The sequence below is a fragment of the Agelaius phoeniceus genome, chromosome 5, assembly GCF_051311805.1.
Source record: "Agelaius phoeniceus isolate bAgePho1 chromosome 5, bAgePho1.hap1, whole genome shotgun sequence".
In the NCBI taxonomy this organism is placed as follows: Eukaryota; Metazoa; Chordata; class Aves; order Passeriformes; family Icteridae; genus Agelaius; species Agelaius phoeniceus.
Genome location: NC_135269.1, coordinates 20,055,381 through 20,069,310, shown reverse-complemented (window position 1 = coordinate 20,069,310; position 13,930 = coordinate 20,055,381). Strand labels below are relative to the sequence as shown.

Genomic DNA, 13,930 nt, shown 5'->3' with positions numbered 1-13,930 from the left:
GCTTTTCAAATTATAAGACCTTTTTTTTCCTAAAACATTTTGATGGAATAAAAATTAAGTTAGCATTTTATAAACTTCTAATTTAACATAGAGAAGCTTCAACAGAGTGTTAGAATGGGACAAACATTTGCAATAAACGACAATTGTCATCGCTGACTTCTGTGAAATACTGTGTGTGTTATTATTCCATACTTGTAAGTTTGCATCATACCTCTTACCTTCCTGAGGCTTATTCACCATATATTGCTGACAGAGATAAGCAGAAGATTACTACATGAGAACTAACGTATTTAATAATATTACAATTATTTGTAATGCCATTACAAAGGCATGGGAGTTGGGTTTAGTGCTGCCTATAAAGTCAGAGTTGTCACCGTGCCTGGAAGCAGGTTAACATTGTGCTAAGGAGGATCTGGGGATCTGAGGCGGCATGAATGTATAGATACCCTGCTGATAGTAATTGTTTTGACAGAAGAGGTTCTTTCTGTACTGGACTAACCATCCTGTAGCTGCTTTTGGTGTTTTTCAGCAGAGCTTTGACTGGTTGCTTCTATTCCTTGGAGCTACTGGATGATTCTTTGCTGAACTGTTCCCATTTGTTAGGATAGGATGCCATGCTGTGAATCACCACAAGGGCAAGCCATATGTTAGCCTGATCTTGTAAAATGCTGTGCAGCCTGAGCACCCTGGTGATGCTTAGCTTCTGCAGCCCTGGATTCATGTTTCCAAGCCATTTAATTTGCAAACCTAAGCCTGTAGGTCTGTGCCATTTACTAGATTGCTGGATAATTCTGTTTTGTAGGAAGATAAGCATATGTAAAGGGAGCTGCATAAAACTGTTGTATCAAGACCCAGTTCTTTCTGTGCTGTGCCTGATTTTGAAGGTAAATGTGTTGCCTTGTTCCGAAGGGGTGGACAGGCTGGAACTACCTCCTGGGTCTTCCACTTAAATCACATACTTGGGTCTTTTTTCTCTTTGATGAGGCATTCAGTTTTTCCAGATGTAAGCCAAAATTTATTATGTGTTATTCTGGACATACAGAGTGCATGGATAAATATGTTTGTTTATATGAAGCAGCCTTTGGCAGTTCTGTGTTATAGTTACTTGTAGTTTAAAAAATGCCAACTGTAGCTGGAATAGGAAAGTTGCTTTGCAGGAAGCTTCTTGGAACTGGGTGTGCTGGAATAGTTCTGTGTCTTTAGAAGTTAATTTATAGCTCGACTTAATCCTTTACATGCCTTCAAATCTGTAGTCTGTTAGACAACTGTCTAGAGAAATATCTTTGGATTTCAGCAGATTAGTCCTCAGAGTTTATTTTGGAAAAATACAGAGATCCTAAAAATGGATGGACTGCCTCACTGGGAAATTGTAAATGGCATGGATATTTTATTACAGAGGTTAGAGAAAAATCAGTCTCTTCTGATGATATGAACAGCTTAGTGAATACAAGTGATAATGAAGAAGGTGGAATCAACCAGATGTCTTTACTCTGGGCACTAGCTAGAAAGTAAGACAGACTTTTTTTCCCACTGGCTTATTTGAAGGCTGGGTCAGGTATTGAAGTAACTTGAAAATTAAACAATATTTTTTAAACCAGCTGTTTTTCGTTTCTGGTAGATTAATGCTAGAATCAAGACCTGCTTCCATTACCTTATCCATTTAAACTGGACTTACAGAAATTTATTCCTAGGGCTATCATGCAAGCCAGGTTTAGAGAAAAGGGGGAAAAAAAGTCAGCACATCTGTAATCACTACTGATTTAATTATACTTACTTATGTATGTTTTTTTATTCCTTCTGCTACACTTTTTTTACATTAATGCTGCAGAGATGTCTTACCTGTTAAGCAAAACCATCTAGCGCAAATGAATTTATTTGCAAGGCCCAGTACTGGTTACGTTTGCCTTCATTTTAGAAGGCTTCAATTTCTGTTCAGGATTTTTTTTTTTTGAGTTTTTGCGTGATATATCATCTCATTGATAGCTGTCCTACTCCATAAATATGGGATGAATTCTGAAAAGTCAAGATAATATGGAAGAGATGTGGAATCAGGAATGTATTGTAGTTTTTCTTTTGCAGGGTGTATTGCATTGCAGTCACTTCAGGACAAAGGAAATCAATGTTGCTGTATCCATGGGAAAATGCCTTGGAAATAGATTAAGACCTGTTAAAATAATTTGCCTGGATTTAGTGGATCTATCAACAGAAGCAATGCAAATAACTTCTAAGTCTTGAAACTGAATGGCAGCAGGGTAGGGGGAGGGGAAAAGGCTGATTAGGAAGAAATGGGAGGAGGATTAAACTTTCCCAGATTAGTGTGCTTAGCAATGCAGTATTACCACTAGGTCAGCAGAGCATTTTGCTTGCTTCTTGTTCCTTATGCAATGGAGTGTGTTTCAGCTTGCTAGCTTAATTTGATTTGTTTACAGTTTTTGGGCATGTGCCTGTTTTGTTTTGATTTTTGTTTGGGTTTTTTTCCCCAAATGATACAATGAGTGATTTTGTACCTCTAATGGGAACTAAGTCTGGCAGGTGTTAGGAGGGAGGATGAAGGACCCAGGATTAATTTTTCCACATGGGTAGGGATTGAGTAACAAGTTTGTGGTCCTCTGACACAAAGAACTGAGCCAATAAATGAAGAATGTGACCAGCTGGCAGCAGTGAGTTGTGAGTAATACATGGAACTGTTTTCCCCAGATCAGCCTAAAATCCCAAAGTAAGTTTTGTGTCAGGCACGCCTCTCAATTTGTTCTGTATCTGGAGTAGTAGGCTATGAATATCTGCATGGGGTCTGCAATTAACTGTTGTCACCTGGTTGTGTACTTGGTAAGGTGTTGTTTATTTACACCCCTTTGAGATCCTCAGAGTTTCTGTGTTCTCCCATTATCCTGTCACATACTGGAGATCACTCCTTGGGAGTGGTGATCCCTGGAAGATGCTTACTCCACACACCTCTTTACACTGCCCATCTTCAAACTGCCCCACACAGATGAGTAGTGATGCCCTTTGAATATTAAGTGAGGAAATTGAGGATTGAGTCTAAAAACCAAACTGGTAGAAGCTTTGTGAATGGTGAACACAAAAGAACAGGATGTCTTTGGCCAGGGTTTTTTGGGGTTGGGGATTTTATTTGTTTGTATCAGCCCATTATTCTGAAGTTTCTGTTAATGTTAGCAAATTTAGGCCAGAAGCATGTCTTTTCCAGATTCAGAGCAGATCACAAAACTGCAGACTTTGCAGGAATAAGTAAATTGAAAGAAATGGCAAAAAGAGGTATGTTTCTGATACTTGGTTTATTTCAAAAGATTTCTCTCACCCTGATCCAGTTGTACAACTTACAGGTGGCATCACAGTTGCCGTGTGAGGACTTAGAGCTGGGTAGGAACTGCAAGAAGACTGTCATTGAGATTATGTTTATGAAAAAGATGCCAGGTCTGCGAACTTCTGATTGTTTTTTGTAATGTGAATTTCCTCCCACATGCACACAAACAAACCCTTTTAATGGCTTCTGTATACTTGCAGGGAGTCCTGTCCTCCCTGTCATAAATTCATTGCTTGCTAGCTCCTACTTGGAAGGTGGCAAAGTCTCTCTGGTATTCTTACTGCTTGGGGACAGATAATTAAGGCTCATTCCTATCCAGGTCTGAGCCCTTAACAGGGTTTGTTTTTTATTATAAGGCAGAACATCCTTTTCCATCCTCTAGCTTGGGAAATACTTAAATACCAAGTGTTTGTATAAAGCTTTTTCATTGTAAAAACTATGTAATCTGTAAAAACTCCCGCAAATCTTAGAGGAACCATTGGCATTATTGTTGTCTGAAAGTGTGCTTATTACTAATTGGGCTGAAAAAAGAAATAAGACTAATCCATCACTGTGAAGTGAGAATAGTCATGGGATGTGCATGACCTGAGCATGGGCCCACATTATCTCTTTGAACTACTGTTGATGTAGGGGGATAGAATATAAGAAAATAAAGATAATGAAGAAAGTAATCTTACCCCTAAGGAGTTGCAGCTGGGCCAATTATCAAAGATTAGGAACAGGCCTGACTTTAACAGGCCACAGCTGTAACCAATGAGAAGAAGAGTGCTATAAAAGAGTGGGGTGGCTGGTTGAGAAGGGAACTAGAGTCAGTTGGCTGCTTTGTGAGGAAGAGTCCCTACTCTGAGGAGCTGTTCACGAGAAACACCAAGAAGGTGTGAAACTTTTGCAATAAGGAGACAGCTGTATGGAACCTCTGCAATAAGATGACAACATGTTGATACCTTGGAAGTCTCTGCTGTGCCATCTTCTCCTGCCTGGGAGTGTTATCACCATGCTGTTTTAAGATGGTCAAAATTACCTCGTTCAGCTTTTCCTGTCCTGTGTTCATATGCAGCTGCTTACCTAGGCTGTGGCTGGTTTGGTTTTGCTTTTTTTATTTTTCCAATGAGCACTTGAGCACACTTTAAGACTGACTGAATGTTGGGCCCTGCTGCCCCGTGAACCCCTGTTCCTGGTGTGCTGAGGTGGAGCAGAAGTACTAGGCTATAATGCAGTATGTCATAGGTGGCAGCAGGCCAAAGCAAAGGGTGTTTCAGGGTCTCTGGCCCAGATAGTTCACTGTGCTGGGCTCTGCTTGCTCAGGATGATAAGGTACAATAAGAGAGCACACAAGTTCTGTCCCAGTTTTAATGGTTTTCTGTATCAGCCCTAGTCAAAAGGGCTCTATTAAAGCAGTTCAGGGATCTGTTCCTAGTTTTACAAACTCTCTATGGCCTTATATATTTCGAGACAGGAATAGTTTGTTAAGGTTTAAAATTAAATTTAGAGTTACTAGTTCTCTGCCTTTCTGAGGACGAGAAGGATCTGATAGGGATTAAGATGGGTGTCAGTTACCCCCTTCCCTTTTTTCTTTTATTCTTGTTTGTAAGTCCTTGTTAACAAATCAGGGACAGAGCACTTGATACGCTAGTGTTAGGAATACATTGATTAAAGATTGACAAATCCAGGTGCTTGTCTGGTTTTTCCAGCTGTCAAGTAAAATTATACAACTTCCCTACAAATCTTACCTGATGTAAGCACATCTTAAGTGTGTGTGTATTTTCAGGAAAAGACATATGTGCTGGTTTGTGCTCTTGTAGCCTCTTAAAGTGCTGTAATTACATTGGTACGTTCCCTGAGTGTGAATGCACTGTGAGGCACACCTTTTGTTTCACTTTATTGATGTAGGTTTTGGGGAGAGATGATTAACCAGTAGGAAACATTCTTATGCTGGTAATGGCAGCCTACGTCTTTGATGTTGTTCTAGTTTTGATATATTCTTGTGATGGGGGAAACCCAAGCCTGAAACCAAACCCCCAAACATTAGCTCTATTCAAAGTAGTTAAACTGTAGATCTGAAGTATGTCCCTCTTACTGCTGGTTCTCTGCTGTCAGGGTTTAAGCCCAGCTGGAAATTCTACCAGTCCATTTGTGGGGCTTGCTCAACCCCATTTCTGTTTGCCTCACCCCAGTGGAATATGGAGGAGAATCAAAGTAAAACTTGTATTTTGAGATAAAGGAAGTTTAATAATTGAAAATAAAGTAAAATACAATAATGATGGTTAATAATAATGATAATAAAAAGGGAAAAAAAAATCATGATGCACATTGCAGCTGTTCACCTCCCACTAACTGATGCCAGAGCTCCCTTCCTGAACCCAGACTGACCTCCCTTTAGGGTACTTGCCCCAGTTTATTTACTGAGCATGATGTTCCATGGTGTGGACTATCCCTTTGGTCCTTTTGGGTTGTCTTGCCCAGCTGTACTTCCTCCCAGTTTCTTTTGCATGCCCTCTCACTGGCCAAGTGTGGGACAAGGAAAAAAAATCCTTTACTTAGGATGAACACAACTTCACAAAAATCCAAAACACCAAGTGTGTTTTCTGCACTATTCTTAATCTGAATCCAAAACACAGCACTGTAACTGCTGCTGACAAGAAATTAACTCTATCCTAACTGAAAGCAGGACATCTGTGCAGGTATTTTGGGACTAGCTGTTTGCACACAGCTGAATGATGGTGTAAGTAGTTTCAGATTCAGTCAAGAAACTCCTAACAAAGTAGTGGTAACAGCAGCACTGGGGACCTTTCATTATTTCTATTAACATGTCATTTTTGTTTGTAGAATGAAATGTGTCTTGCCACACAACAGCTTTCGAAGCAGCTCCTTGCTTATGAAAAGCAGGTATGTTCAGCACATGACTTTGATTTCTTTTCTGCCTCGGCACTTGTGAAGAAGTCTGTAAACTGTGTTTTCTGGAAGCGCTCAGGGCATTTGCTTTACTTGGTATCATGTGAAGGCAGTTGTGAATTTCCCCAGGATGTTCAAGGGAGTTGGGTCGTTTCTGAGAATCTTAAGAAAAGAACTGGATTAGAAAAAACCCAAAAAGGTACAAAATCCAAGTTAATAAATTTATGAAGATACAAGTCAGTTTGTTCCAGTTCTATGAGTTTAAAATGGGTATAATAAGAACTAAGTGTTGTCCAAAATTCATTCATTTAACACAAGAAGAGCAGGGTAAAATGATGTATATTAATGAGCTTCTGTTTTTACATTTATTTTTAGTATTTGTTGCATTTTGTAGAAATATTCATTAGATTTGCAGTAAAACAAGTGGTGTATTTTATATTCATCTTTATTAAGTTATGGACCAAATGTGTTTTTCTATTTCCAGCATTTTGCCTTAGGTAAAGGAGATGAAGAAGTGATATCCACCCTCCATTATTTTTCAAAAGTTGTGGATGAGGTAATTTGATTTGCTAATATTCTCTTTATACAATACAGAATATTAGTGGTTTTTCTTTGGGTCTCTCCTTTTGATTCAGAGCCTTCCCACTGAAGGCTAGATTTAGAGTAGTTTAATTTTGGATAAAGATGTTTGATACTACCCTTCCATAATGGTTAGAGCTGTTTCTGTGGCTTCTTCCCATATTCTATCCTCAGAGCAAGGCTGAATTTCCTAGGGGAACTTAAAGAGAGACTAAAACAGGATGTGCCATATAGGTTAGGGCAATCTTTTATATAATTCCATATTAAAATGACACATTTCTAAGCTTTAAACACTGCAGTTTGAACCAAAACTTGCTAGGTATGGATGCAGGGCAGCTGTGAATTGGTAAAGTTGCAGTTTAGTTGCTATGAGATCATGCAGAATCCAGAGATGTCTGGGGAAGGCTGCAGTACTGTGAGGTGAAGACAGTGAATCTGTGTGCAGTGAATACTCCCATGCCATGGAGGTTTCTGTTAAGTACTGGAAGTGTTTGTAAATGCTTTTGTTAGACCTGCCCATGTAACATTTCAATATGGTCTTGGTATCTAGGTCCTTCTTGCTTTGGTATCTAGGTCCTTCTTGCTTAGGTTTCGTCAAATCACTCTCTCTGCTGTGAGCAGTGCTGTGCCATCAGAAAAGTCTGTTCTTGTTGGTCTACTTCCAACTTTGATTAAGAAGGCAAAAGGCTGTACTGAGGTCTGCTGTTTGGGAGAGGAGAGAAGTTTGTGGGACAAAAAGTAAGTTAAAAATTTTAGAGCCCATGAATAACTGGGGATGTATTGAGAGAAATCCCAAAGGTTTATTTTTTTTAGGCTTTTCTTGTTGCATGTGTGTTCTCAGGATGCTTGAAAGGAGCATTTGTTATCACAAGTCTTGGAATTGCTTATGTGCCTCCAAATAGTTAAAAACAAGAAGTTTCTCCTTCCCAGGTTCAAGAGAATGGTGCCATTTGGGGGCAGAAAGCTGAAAGTTGCTGCTCAGTTCTGTCAGTCACATTTTCCCTCATGAGAACTTGTTCCATTCCTTGGCCTCCTTTTCTGTGTGTTAGCTTCCCCTTGTGCCTGTTTTAGTTGTCTGTTCTATCAGCATTGAATTGTATTGTCTCATGGGAGATCCTCAGTTCATCCTTACCTGCATGAGGCTGCCTGGAGGTATCCAGGACACTGAGCAAACAAGCAGGATGTCACCGCAATGTGCGGTACCCTCCTGGTGCTCCAGCAGCGTGATTGATAGCTGTCCTACCTGCTCCCATCTCATATTCTTAGCAGGCCAGTATTGACATGAGAGCCTTGCTTGCCTTCATCCTAAATGGTGCCACATGGGTGCTTTAAAACAGTTGTTTGCTGAAGTTTAGAAACACAAAAACAGCAATGGGGAACTGCTATGAAGGTAAAATACTTGAATGGGATCTTTCATTGCAGTTGCCCCCTGTTGTGATTGTGTCCTTGTTAGTCCTTGTTCCTGGAAAGACACTGTAGTTGTGGTGGTGGGACTGTAACTCCATGGCATTGAGACTTAACTAAAACAGGTTAATAAAGGATAATTATAGTTTAAATCCTGTTGGGTTAAGCATTAGAATTAATTGTCAAGTGAATTGCCCTAATCCATTACGTGGGAACTGAGAAGTTCTTGGATCCTTGGGAAATACCAGGCAGGAATGAAGCATTTAGGGAGAGCATCCCCATCTGTCTTAGATACCATGAGAAGTGTATTTCAAGCACTGAAGTACATTATATCCACTGGACACAAATGGCTGGTGTGTTTTGATGTTCTCTGTGGTTTGGGTTTTTTATGTACATTGTGTCTCAGAACAAGTCTCTGTTTCAGCTCAATATTCTTCATTCTGAACTGGCAAAACAGCTTGCAGATACAATGGTTCTCCCAATAATACAATTTCGAGAAAAAGATCTCACAGGTAAATTTTATTCTAAGTTTCAATTTCCCTTATATGCTCCTTCTTGTTTATTTCATCACAAACTGAGACATAATGCCATGTATTAATTTGTTTTTTGACTCACAGAAAAGTTTGAGTTTTTTTTCCTGTTGCAGAATTTCATTGGCAGGTGCATGCTTTTACTCAGACAAAACCAGTTCAAGTTCACCACGTAACATTTTATGTACCATATGGTGCAAGTTTAAAAATACACAGCTTTGTTCTTTGTTGGGTCACTGTGTTTTTATACTAGTGTAATTTTACTGAAGTCACTGATGTTGTAATTGCCAGAAGGGAAATTTAGCAGTGAATTGGGCTTGCAAACAGTATTTATTCCACTTCAGAAGTTTGGGGCTGTTTGACAAGCACAAGCAAGAATGTTATTTTAACTTCAGAGGATAGTATATTCCCTCCTTTTTAAGGAATCTGTCCTCTTTAAATTCTTGCCATGCAAGGGTAGTTCCATGCAAGTTACCTGATTTCACAAATTTGGGATTTCATTACTTAAACAGCAAGGCAGTAACACAAACATTTTATGTAATTACAGAAGAAAAAAACTCATATTCAAGGTCAGGGACAGTCTTACTTATGTAACAGAAATGTGACTTTTTGCAGCAGCATGTCGGTTTTTGGGTCAGTCTTTCTGTCCTTAAAGCCACTGCTCATTTCACTTTTGCAGTCCCACTTATGTCCTTCTTGTAGACATCATTTTGGTGTGAGATAAAATGACTACAGCACAACATTGACTGATTTAAGTTCCTTATAGGATCTGATTGGAAATTGTGAGGACATCTAGGTGTCTATGTTAACAATACATTGTTTATCATATACTGTCAAATATAAAGGAGAATTTGGATGGTAAGATGTTGATGGGATAAACACTTCCTCACCTCTTTCATGTGGCCTCAGAGATAGTAATTTTTTTTCCATATTTATGAATTCTTCTCTCTTGTTCATTAAAAAATATATGAAAACACATATGAAGCCTGCAACCACAGCTTCAGCTGCTGCATGACAAAAACCAAAAGTTTCTTCAACTTCTTGGATGTCAATTTTTTTTTTTAATTCTATCCACTTTTTGTGATGCAGTCTGTAGAACAGCATTTTTAGTAGAGACCTGACCGCATTGGAATTTCTTAGAGGGATTAAACAAGGAAGCAAGGAAGAATAACTGTGTTATTGTTTTTACTCTTCATCTTGTTACATCTATATTGAATATTGTAGAAACCTCTAAATACAAGTTAGTTACAAGTGGAGAAATCTTCTGTCTTTTCTTCATCTGAGTCATAATGAAGCATTCTGGGAAAAAAGGTGGAGTGAAACGGATTAATGAGTAGGATGTTAAAAATAAAGGTCAGAGACCATGATGACATCCTACAATTTCCCCTTGGTATTTTCACAGTTGCATAATGTGTGTTCTTGTAAATGTGCTTTCTTTGTAGCTTTTTGAGAGAGTTTTTGCCAGTTGCAGCATATGTTGGTGAGGATACTAAGAGTAGCTTGTGCCTGACACTTGTGAAGTTACATTGCCTGTTCAGTCTGTCTTCTCTCTACCTGTATCAGAATCTTATGGCCAGTATTTGTAATGCAGGCATCACACCAGCAGTCAGGTGTGTTGGATACAGATTTACTTTCACAGAGCAGCTTAGCAAAAATGTTCCACACTGAGGGAGATTCATGTACAGGAAAAAGGCTTTAGTTCATACATCTGTAGGTCTTAAATTTCTCAGTATCGCATAAGCACTGTCAAGTTGTTCAGAACTGCTGATCTTGCGTGATAGTGGTGGGCCTATAGTCAGAATAAACATACTGAAATGGTGCTTCTTTGGACAAAAGACACTGGCAGATAAGGCAGCTTTCTTGGAGTGACAACTTGCTCAATAAAATAAACTTACTCCACCCTTAATTATTCATTTCTCTAGCAGCTGATCTGGTTTAGCATTTTCAAGACGGGCACAATGTATACATCTCTGCTGTGGAAGGGCTGGAGTGACTTGGGCAGTAAATATGGCATAAATGGTCTCAGTTGAACAAAGTGTTCACAGCTGGTTTTACTTTGAATATTTCATTTCTCTTTTCCAGAAGTAAGCACACTGAAGGATCTCTTTGGCCTTGCTAGCAATGGTATGTGTCCCTGTTTTTTTCCTACTCATGTGCAGCTGCTAGAGCAAAGAAGACATGTTGAATCTGTACACATACACATCACATTTCTAAAAAAAATAATATTCCTTGTCTACAGAACATGACGTGTCCATGGCAAAATATAGCAGGTTACCGAAAAGGAAAGAAAATGAAAAGGTAACAAATGTGAAAGGGAAAAAATAAAATGTTTTCATCAGCCATTCTGTCTGCATCCTTGTTCATTGTGAACTTCAGAGAGTTCATTGCTTAAATTCACAGTAGCTCAAGAATACTTGTGATTTTGTTTCCAAGCAGACACAAAGCTTTTAAACATCAACTCAGCACTTACACCTGTTTTCTCCAAGTTAGGCAAGTGGTGAAATATTGTGCTCAATTAGAGCCCTTCAGATCCATGGGAGCTTTTCAGATAGAGGCAATCCAAGTGACTATAAATAGCTTTCTATAGGCCTAGAGTTGTACAGCTGAGGTGGTGATGCAGTATCACTGAGCACAATTCATTGTGAACTGCCATGAAGCCTTGTGTCTGCTGGTCCTAAAGCATTGCATTTCTTTGCATGTACCTTCCTGTTTAATTACTCTGTCATTCCACTTAACAGTGCGCATAACTCTCTTGGTAGGACTGTTCTACATTCCTCCTTCTTTGCCCACTGAACCGCTATTCTAAAATATGTCCCTTTGTCAAAAAGTGTATGGCTGGTCGTGTCCTGAGAGTGAATCTGTTCTACAGGATGGTTCTTGAAAGGAAATGCCTTACAGATCACAGTGTGATATAGCATACTGTGAATTACTTACCTCTGAATTCTGCACTTGCAGACTTGTGTTGTGGTCTCAGCTGCAAATAAATTTCTTGCACAGAGATCTGATCCAGATTTTTAGTGGCGGTAGTTACATAGTTTGTAGTCACAGGGGCTCCCCACATGCTTTAGTTTCATGACAGATAAAGGCTTGAAGTACTTGCTTTGAGTTTTTGATTTGCTTTCTTTGTTTCTCATCCTTCATTTTAACCTGGAGTAGTTCTGTAAAGACAGTGATTTAAAAATAACTTGAAGATGATCAGCAAATATATCCATATACACAGTAACACTTTGTCAACCTCTTTATCATTTTTTGTTCAGCTTAAGGCAGAAGTAGCAAAAGAAGTGGCAAATGCAAGAAGAAAGCAGCATCTTTCATCCTTGCAATATTACTGTGCCTTGAATGCTCTGCAGTACAGGAAGAGAGTGGCTATGATGGAACCTATGCTAGGATATACACGAGGACAGGTATTGACAGCAAAGTGTCTGTATCACTTAGACATGTTCCTGGGAAAGGTAAAACATTGTAGTTCTGGATTTATTTTGAGACCTGACAAATTATAACAAGAGTGGTGCGGAAACAATTTGCATTCAGCTTGCCTAGATTCTAACAACAGATTTTGTTTGTGGCAGATAGCTGAATGTTTAGATATTCAGGAAAGACACTAATGGAAAGAAAATACAATATACTTCTACGCAAAATCAGCCTAGGGTTAGTTTTTTCACAGCTGAGCTAAATGCAGTAGCATTTACTTCCACTGTTTACTCAGTCTGCACAAACTCTCCTATGTAGCAGTTCCCTTCCTGGCACATAATGTTCAGCATACTAATGAGGAGTGTGCATGATGAGGAACAGAGCATGCTCTGGAGAGCTGGAAGGACAGAATAGTAGAGAGGATTGAGCATAAGAGTGGCAAATCCTTTTTCTAATTTTTATTTTAACAGCCATTTGATAGAGCATTTCTCAACTCTGACAGTCTGACCCTCCAGAATATCAGGGGGATCAACAAACCAGTATTATCACAGCACTTGATTCTCACTATCACCCATTTTAAGGGTCTTTGATTTTGATGAAAGGAAGTGTTTGGAAAATGAGAACTGGGCTATGAAAAGAGGAAAAATGGATGTGGTGCTCTGTTTGACATTGTAGTGTAGCTCATCATTATCTACATCATCCTGTCTTTTGCAGCCCATGTGCCTCATTTAAAATAGGTAGTGAATGAGGATTCAGTCACTTTCCCCACCATGGGAGTTCACACCACTTCTCTGCGGTAATTATCCTAAGTGAAAGAACTGCATTGATTTCCTTTACTGGAAACCAAACAGAACTTTCCCCATACTTCATCTGGCAAAACCGCTTTATCTCAGTGCTTTATACGGGGAAGTCTCGGGTTGTCATGGGAATGACTGAATAACCAGAAGCCAGTTGATGCTTAAATTTTGTGATCTGCCTTTCAGTACAAATATGTATTTTCTTAAATAATTACTCAAACATGTGTCTCCAGTTTCACATTTCCAACAAATGAGTAGGTGAAATGGAAATTTTGGAAGAAGCAGTGGCTAATAGAGGGTTCATTTTGACTGAAAACTGGCATCAGCATTTATCATCAGTGGATTTTAGAGCTCTTTCCTCTTGAAGCAGGCTTCAGAAATAGAATAGGTAAATCATTCTTTAGGAGGCCATTCTTTCTCTCCTTTGTAAAGGGAGGCTGTGGTCTATAACATGGTTGCAGAAATCTGAATCTTGGGAATCCTAGGTCCCAAGGTGAAATCACAAGTAAAAGTGGATGAAATAGCTAATAAATTGCTTAACATCCAAGAATTTGCTTTTACATCTCTTCCCAGAGTAGATCACTGATTTTTGTGTTTATCCTAATTAATTGCACACACATCCTATCTGTATCCATGTTTCATGCAGTTGCCAGTAGGCTCTAATGATGATTGATAATACAAGGTCAAGTCTACACCAAGTGCTTTGCTTTATTGTGTGCCTGCTGAGCAATACCAGCTAATAGAATTAATCTTCTGTCACATCATGTGCACTTTGGCCCTAGTAGCTTTTTTTTTTTAGCTCCTTCAGTAGAACAAAACCAATGGTAAAACTGTAGTTGATAAAACCAATTGCCCTGGAGGCTTCTACAAGTACAGCTACGCTTTCCTGACTGACTTTATTACAGCACTTTGAAAACTTTCATCGTGGAGTTGGTAGTTCAGGTTGGACTGCAAAATCTAATGGATGATTACCCTTCGATAGGGTGGCATTGCAC

General features: G+C 39.1%; 2 protein-coding genes across 6 annotated transcripts in view; one reads left to right on the top strand and one right to left on the bottom strand.

Annotated features, from left to right (window-relative positions):
* Positions 1-13,930, top strand: part of APPL2 (adaptor protein, phosphotyrosine interacting with PH domain and leucine zipper 2) — a 33,725-nt gene that overhangs the window by 9,199 nt on the left and 10,596 nt on the right. The window contains exons 3-8 of the mRNA XM_054631063.2: positions 6,149-6,208; positions 6,699-6,770; positions 8,622-8,709; positions 10,810-10,851; positions 10,967-11,025; positions 11,985-12,131. Of these exons, the coding sequence (XP_054487038.2) occupies positions 6,149-6,208; positions 6,699-6,770; positions 8,622-8,709; positions 10,810-10,851; positions 10,967-11,025; positions 11,985-12,131 (468 nt within the window). The remainder of the gene's footprint in view (positions 1-6,148; positions 6,209-6,698; positions 6,771-8,621; positions 8,710-10,809; positions 10,852-10,966; positions 11,026-11,984; positions 12,132-13,930) is intronic.
* WASHC4 (WASH complex subunit 4) overlaps positions 3,782-13,930 on the bottom strand; it is a 59,566-nt gene continuing 49,417 nt past the window's right edge. For 3 of the 5 annotated variants that reach the window (XR_013182333.1, XR_013182332.1, XR_013182330.1), the window contains 2 exons: positions 11,662-11,885; positions 8,702-10,026 (listed from right to left, as the gene is read on the bottom strand). The gene's annotated coding sequence lies outside the window, so the exon portion shown is untranslated. Of the gene's footprint in view, positions 6,377-8,701; positions 10,027-10,333; positions 11,886-13,930 lie in introns of those variants that run through there. The other 2 variants (XR_013182331.1, XM_077178467.1) reach the window with 2 other exon arrangements.